At 38.0% G+C, this 8,067-nt stretch overlaps 1 protein-coding gene and 1 pseudogene across 1 annotated transcript; one reads left to right on the top strand and one right to left on the bottom strand.

The window, feature by feature from the left end:
* Nucleotides 1–1,782: 1,782 nt before the first annotated feature.
* LOC145587082 (small nucleolar RNA R71) lies at nt 1,783–1,875 on the bottom strand (annotated as a pseudogene).
* A 1,518-nt stretch (nt 1,876–3,393) lies between these two features.
* LOC145583934 (uncharacterized) lies at nt 3,394–7,000 on the top strand. The gene is made up of 5 exons (XM_081640883.1): nt 3,394–3,531; nt 3,585–3,665; nt 5,410–5,515; nt 6,605–6,859; nt 6,978–7,000. The coding sequence occupies exons 1-5, from the start codon at nt 3,394–3,396 to the stop codon at nt 6,998–7,000; spliced, it is 603 nt and encodes a 200-aa protein (XP_081497009.1).
* Nucleotides 7,001–8,067: the final 1,067 nt, after the last annotated feature.

Raw genomic sequence — 8,067 nt, 5'->3', positions numbered from 1 at the left:
AGAAGAGGTTTGGGCCTTTGATAATTGAAGCCCAAAGAAAACAAAGAAGAGAAGAGTCGAGCAAAAGAAATCAGGCCCGATCGGGCAGATTATGGCTCGATCGGGCGGTTGCCCAGAAACAGGAGGAGAAGGAAAAAGGCAAACCCGATCGGGCGCGTATAAGTTTAGGCGGCTTAGGAATTGACGTTTTGATTGGCTAATTTTCGAGCTTAGTGTTAAAACTCTTCTAGTAATCTCTTTTAGCTACGTTTTCATTATTACTCTTTTCATACTTAAATCTTTAGAGAGATTCTTAGTTGGTGGTTATTTTTAAACTCAAGCTTTTTCCTTTAGTGCAATTTCATACTTCCTTCTTTCGGTATTAATTCTTCTCTCTTTTATTGCTTATTTCATTGCTTTGATTTTAATTGCTTTATTAATTTGTGTTTGATTCCAATCATGACTTATTCATATGCTTTGTTTTGTTAGATTTAATTATGTGTGAGTAGTTTAATTCTAGGGTTCTTGGGGGATCCATAATTAATATGAAGGAATAATTTGTTATTGTTGATTATTGATTATTGATATTGCATGATAATTTCTTATTGAACTATTTTAATTCTTTATAATTGGATTATGAATCGAGCAGATGTGATTTGATTGTAAAAGTATAGCAATATTAAACTGATGAATCGAGAAGATGTTAATGTGATATTAAAGGCTATTTTAAATACAAACTTAGATCTAGTAAATTGCGAGAGCCTGTTAGATCTATGTTGATTAATAAATTACGAGAGCCTATTAATCATGTTATATATGCAATATTAATTGTTGATTGTTATGTTTTATCCCGGAATATTAATTATTGGTGAACCTGTGACCCTAGGCTTTTTAATATTGATTTCTCCTTAATTATTCTTTTAGTTTAATTCACTTAAAAATAATTTGGTTACTTGACAGTTTAGATTATTTTAATTAATTAGGAATATAAATAATTGTTTCCCTGTGGATTCGACCCTACTTCCCTATCTACACTAGTTAGAGGAGTTAGGTAATACTTTTGTTTAGGTGATATGACTTTAGCCTATCAAATTTGGCGTCGTTGCCGGGGAAACGGTTATATTTTTATTTCTAATTGTTTATGTAGTCTAAATTATTTTCTCCCATCTTAGAGAACGCAAGTTCTTTGGGATAGTTTCTCATATTTGTATGTTTACATTTGTGTTTATGCCCAGGAGTTCTAGATCATGCTACAATCCATTCGATCCTGAAATCGAACGATCTTTTTATAGACAAAAGAATCTTTTCAGAAAAGTACGAGCTACTTCCGAGGGTAATATACCTTTGGAACCCCCATCTGATTCTAGTGACACAGAAGTTTCTTCAGAACCAGAATCAGAGATGACGACACCAACACCTCGTCCACCTCGCAAGCTTAGTGATTATTCGCAACCATCCCTTTCCTCATCTTGCTCCTACACCTAATCTTGAGGGAGTGGAATTTGAGATTAAACCCCAGTTTATCACTATGATTGAAAGGAAGCAATTCAGCGGAGCTAAGGGTGAAGATCCAAATCTTCATATTTTGGATTTCTGTCAATATTGCAATACAATTAGGCAAACTGGGGTCACTCAAGACCAAATCAGGGAGATTCTTTTTCCCTTTTCTTTGTGTGCTAAAGCTAAATTATGGTATAATGGGTTGAATAGAACTGCACTTGGTATTACTGACTGGGATACTCTTGCTTTGAATTTCTATAATAAATATTAGCCTGCAGAGAGGACAACTTTATTAAGGAGTTCAATCCAAAATTTTGCCTAAGAAGCTGATGAAAGTCTATACGATGCTTGGGAAAGATTTAAGGATTTGCAAAGGGAATGTCCCCATCATGGATTAGCGCAGTGGCAGATAATCCAAGCCTTCTGCAACGGGATTGGAAATTCATCTAGATCAATTCTTGACTTAGCAGCTAATGGAAGGTTTATGAATCTTCAAGTAGATTTAGCAAGAACAGTTATCGAAGAGATGGATATTCAGAATTCCCAATACGGGAATCCTAGGGGTTTTGTAAACAAAGGAAAACATAGTGTTGATTCCGTATCCTTTTTGCAAGCTCAATTAACTTCTATTTGTCAGAAATTAGATAACCTTAGTACTGTTTATCCTACTTCTGTAGCTAATATTTCTGCTGTCAATAACACTAATGAAGCTTTTTATGAAAATTGTGGAATTGTGGGAACAAGATTGTAGGAATTCTTTGGAGCAAGTTAATGCTTTTCAAACCTATAGGCAAAATAACCCATACTCTAACACCTATAATCCTGACCTCCGGAACAATCCATATCTATCTTACCGGAGCACCAATGTGCAAACTCCTCCACCTCCACAACATAAAAAACCACAGCAGAAATACTACCAACACCCCAACTCTGACCAGAAAACCCAACCACAAACTCCATCTTCTTCTATTGACCCTGCCTTTTCAGAAATTAGAACAATGTTAGCCAGTATGAAAAAGCACATGCAGAGTAGGGATGCGCAAATTGATTCGATCACAGCTCATAATAAAATCATGGATAATAAAGTTGCATAACTTTCCTCTACTTTGCAGACTCGCCAGCAGGGAGCCTTACCATCGCAACCAGTACAACCCACGGATCATGCTAATGCAATTACTCTAAGGAGTGGTTCACACTATGATGGGTCTTCTATGCCAAAGATGATGAACCTGTTACAACAATAATTGCTAATCCCGATTCCCTTGTACCAAATGCTATTGTTACTAACCCTGCAGGGCCCAGACAAAAACTAAATCTTCTGATATTTCTTTACAGGGTAAACATTAGGAGAAGGGTGGAGATGTGCAAAGCCCTACTATCTAACTTCTATTCCCTAATAGACATCTAAAGAATAAGTTGGATAAGTAATTTGGTATGTTTTTGGAGGTTGTCAAGAATATGCAGGTAACAGTTCATGAAGGACATTTTGACTAGGAAGAGAGCCTTTAATGAGGTTGAGACTGTAGATTTCACTAAAGAATGTAGTGCTTTACTACAAAATAAATCTCCACCAAAATTAAAGGATCCCGGTAGTTTTTCTATGCCTTGTCATATTGGTAATGTTTTTTTATTGATAAAGCATTGTGTGATTTAGGTGCTAGTGTCAGTGTAATGCCATCGTTTGTGTGTTCAAAGCTTAATATGGGTGATTAAAAGGTTACTAATATTACTCTAAAAATGGCAGACCGTTCTGTTAAATACCCCTTAGGTATTTTAGAGGATGTTCCTGTTAGAGTTGGTAAATTTTTTATCCCTGTTGATTTTGTTGTTTTACACATGGCTGAGGATACACAATTCCTATTATTTTAGGAAGACCTTTTCTTCGTACTACAGGGGCCATAATTGATGTGAAAAATGGGAAATTTAACTCTCTCTGTTGGGGATGATTATATTACATTTAATTTAGGGAGAGTTATGAAGGGACCTATGCTAGAGGAGAAATGTTATAATATTGATGTCACTGATTTTATATGCCATGATAGCTTACCTCAGGTTCTCTTTCGAGATCCTTTGGAGGAAGTACTTATGTTGTGATCTTAATGCAGGTGACGCTGACATATGGAGCAAAGAGGTGGATGAAATTTAGCATGCTCTATCAAACGAGCAACTTAACCCTGATGAGAATGGTAAGGTGGAAAATTTAATTCAGGAATTGTACTCTGCGGAGGTAAAGAAATGACGTGGGGAAAACTAGGTCGTTGACTAATCCTCCCTAAGCCAAACAAAATTTGTAATCACTTAACAAACCTAAATACAAGTATAGAGGTAAGTCAAGGGTCGAACCCAAAGGAACGGTTATGTTCATGTGCTTTCAATGTGCGCCTAAGCTAGGTCGAAGTCGAAGGTGAAGAGGTAACGCTACCAACTAACAAAACAAACAACCAAACAAATAAAACGCTAGGGAATGGGGATCAACAAGTAATCATAACAATTGCAACAACTTGGGAAGAACATGCCAATCAATGGTTGTGAAGACTAATGATAAGAGCTATCAATTGGAATCAAAGAGCTATCTCCTAATCGTTAAGCTAGATAGATGTCCCTACAAATAACAAACTAGGGAATCACAATCCAAACCAATCGATAATTGCAATTCCTAAATCAATGGTCCGTATCATTAGCAATTACACACATGCAAACTTACATTAATCACTTTAATCTCAACAATCAATCAGCATAATTCCCAAATTAATCACAATCAATCAATCATACAAGTTTCACCTAATCCCTAGCCAAACAACTACTCAAGAATCATCATCTAATCAACAAGCAACTAAGAAATCAAGAATCAACAAAATATCAAGAACAATTACACTAATCAAGAATCAAACATCAAAATCAAATCAAACAAACATGAAATTGAACAAAGCAATAAGATGAGATAGAGTTAGAAATGCTCATTGATAATCTTAAACACAATTGTCACCCTTGTATCATCAATCTCTCAAATCACCATAGAAATATCTCACTTTCTCTCTCTAAATCTACTCCTAAACTAACCCTAAAACTAGAGAGAGAAACTCTCAACTAAGCTAAAATTATGATAAAAATTATGTCTAAAACTTCTTCCAAAAATCGGCTGAAAAAGGTATTTAAAAGAGGTGCAAAAACGAAACCGAACGAAACCGGGAAACAGGAAGGAGCGCCCGCGCACAGGGGCTATGCGCCCGCTCGGCCAGGCAGCGCGCTCGCGCGCGTGGGTTCCACGCCCGCGCTCTCTTGGGTTTCTTTCGACTTGCTCGCCGCTTCGTGCGTTTGCAATTGGGTCTTCAAGTGCACGTATTATGATGATGATAGACACTAAGAATGGAAGATTCAAATGGTTTCCGCGGTGGGTTCAACACCACTTGTTCATGGGAGCACGGCTTGAGAGCGAAAGAGCTAGAACTTAGAGCATCCACTTTCTTGCATCTTGAGCTTTCCCAATGTTATGAGCTTACTCCAAAAGCATCTTCCAACTTAAAAAAACCACCAATATCGAGACCCGAACCTCGTATAATACCTCCTCAGAAAACACAAGAAAAACCATAAAACACAAAACAAGAAAGAAAAGGGAAATAAAGAGAAAATGAATAAAACTAAGCACTCATTAAGAAAGAAAGCTATGAAAAGAATGTAAAAACAACCTAAATACTCATCAAATGAGTGCCATAAATGGCACTCATCAAGAAACCTAAACTTATAGCTTTTCCTTCACATTTAAAATATGTATTTTTGGATGAGCAGGAACTACACCCTGTGATCATTAGTACTGCACTGGATGACCCACAAACTTCCCAACTTCTAGAGGTTCTTCGAACCCACAAGAGGGCAATTGGGTACAGTATTGATGATCTAAAGGGTATTACCCCTTATTTTTGCATGCACAAGATACACCTAGAGGATGATCACAAATCAGTTATTCAACCACAGAGAAGGTTGAATCCTAACATGCAAGAGTCTGTAAAAAAGGAGGTTATGAAACTACTTGATGCAGGTATTATCTACCCTATTTCTGATTTAAAGTGGGTAAGCCCTGTGTAGGTAGTTCCATAGAAGGGTGGGATGACAGTAATAAAAAATGATAAAAATGAATTAATTTCCACTAGAACTGTAACAGGATGGTGGATGTGCGTTGATTATCGCAGATTAAATACCGCCACTAAAAACGATCATTTTCCCCTTCCCTTTATTGATCAAATGTTGGAAAGATTGGCTAATCATAAATTTTTCTATTATTTGGATGGGTACTCGGGATTCTTTCAAATCCCAATTCACCCTGATGATCAGGAGAAAACAACATTTACATGTACCTATGGTACTTTTGCTTATCGTAGGATGCCCTTTGGATTATGTAATACACCTGCCACTTTTCAGCGCTGTATGATGAGCATCTTTTCTAAATTCATAGAGTCTATTATGGAAGTCTTTATGGATTATTTTAGTGTGTATGGATCTTCATTTGATAACTATTTATCTAACCTCGCTAAAGTTTTGAAAAGGTGTGAAGAATGCAATTTGGTTTTAAATTGGGAGAAGTGTCACTTTATGGTGACACAAGGTGTAGTATTGGGTCACGTTATTTCTGACCAAGGTATACAGGTAGACAAAGCAAAGGTAGAAGTCATTGAGCAATTACCCCCACCAGTGAATATTAAAGGGGTAAGGAGTTTTCTTGGTCATGCGGGGTTTTATCGTCGATTTATCAAGGATTTTTCTAAAATTGCTAAACCACTAACCCAACTTCTACCTAAAGATGCTCCTTTTGATTTTACTGACGAGTGTCTTGAGTCTTTAAAAAGGATCAAGAAAGCCTTGATTTTGGCTCCCATCATCATATGTGCTACCGATTGGAACCTTCCATTCGAGATAATGTGTGACACTAGTGACCATGAATTAGGTGCCGTGATAGGATAAAGGAAGAACAAAGTTTTGCATGCTATTTACTATGCGAGTAAAACTTTAGATGAGACTCAAGTCAACTATGCCACTACAGAGAAGGAGTTTCTTGCTGTGATTTATGCCTTGGAGAAATTTAGATCATAATGGGTTGGTTCTAAAATAATTGTTTTTACTGATCATGCAGCATTGAAATATCTCATTGCCAAGGCAGAGACAAAGCCTAGACTCCTTCGTTGGGTGCTAATGCTCCAAGACTTTGACATTGAAATTAGAGACAAAAAGGGAGAGGAGAATGTAGTTGCAGACCACTTGTCTAGGATCAGGTATGATGAAGGTAAGGACTCTACACCTATTGATGATTCTCTTTCGGACGATAAGCTCCTTGCAGTTGTGTCACAAGAAACTTGGTATGCCGATTATGCCAATAATTTGGTGGGAGGTATACTACCTCCGGATATGTCCTACCAACAAAAGAAAAGGTTTCTCCATGATGTTAAATATTATTTTTGGGATGATCCTTTTTTGTTTCGTGAGTGAGCAGATGGACTATTTCGCAGGTGTGTCCCCAAATGGGAAGTGAATGGCATCCTACAACGTTGCCACAACTCTCCATATGGTGGGCATCATGGCCCTTCTAGAACCGTAGCCATGCTTAATGAGTCAGACTTCTTTTGGCCTACTATGTTTAAGGATACGCGTTTATTTATTATGTCTTGTGATTCTTGCTAGAGGACCGGCAATATTGATAGGAATGGTGTCCTTCGAACAAGTGTATTATTCCGATAGAGGGTTCGGAGCTATTGTAAAGCTATTTATTCAGTAAGTTCAAGTGATCGGAATGCCTACGTGGAGGCCGCTTCTGATCAGTAATATTAATGTATAATTAGTATTACAGCTTAATCTTGACTGAACCCTTCGGGTCACACCCAAGAAACTAACGATCTGACACGACGAATTAATTCGGAAGGAATTAATGAGTCGCTCGAGTAATGAATATTTAGACGTCGGAAATCGAGCTAGGAGCGTCGAAACCGAGCATCGCAAGTCGAGTCGAATTAATTAAAGACGAGACGGTAAAATCACTAATTAATCAATAAATTACCAAAATACCCCTAGCGTCGGAATGCCCCGTTCAAACCGAGTGCTTGGGGCATTTGGTATAGCAAGGTGGCTAGCATGCGCGCCAAGCCGAGCTTAGCATGGCTGGCTAGGGGCTGCAGCATTCTAGTGCACCATGGCTAGCAAGTCATGCTAGCATGTGCGTGACAACCGCAGCATGCTAGTAGCCCAGCACGCATGGCGCTACGGCCAGCCTATGGCGCTATGCCCATTGGGGCATGTGGGAGTGTTGGCCGGTTCTTGGGAAGCCTTAGGGATCAAGTTTTGGTCCCCCCCTTCCCTTGTGGTCCTTACCTAACCCCTCCTCTTAGTATGCCACTTGTTGATTAATTAGTTGTTGGCCATTTTCTTTTGCTTTTGATTTAAAAATAAAAGGAGAAAAATTGATTTTACTAACTCTCCCACATTGATGGGAGAGTGGATTTCTCACTTGAGTTTCCCTATAAATATCCCACTTGGGAATTGGGAAAACTCACTTGAGTAAGAGCTCAATTAGGCATCTCCACTTGAGAGAAAACCTTCAAACTC

Source organism: Chenopodium album, chromosome 16 (assembly GCF_948465745.1).
Source record: "Chenopodium album chromosome 16, dcCheAlbu1.1, whole genome shotgun sequence".
NCBI lineage: Eukaryota > Viridiplantae > Streptophyta > Magnoliopsida > Caryophyllales > Amaranthaceae > Chenopodium > Chenopodium album.
This window is presented reverse-complemented; position numbering and strand designations above follow the sequence as displayed.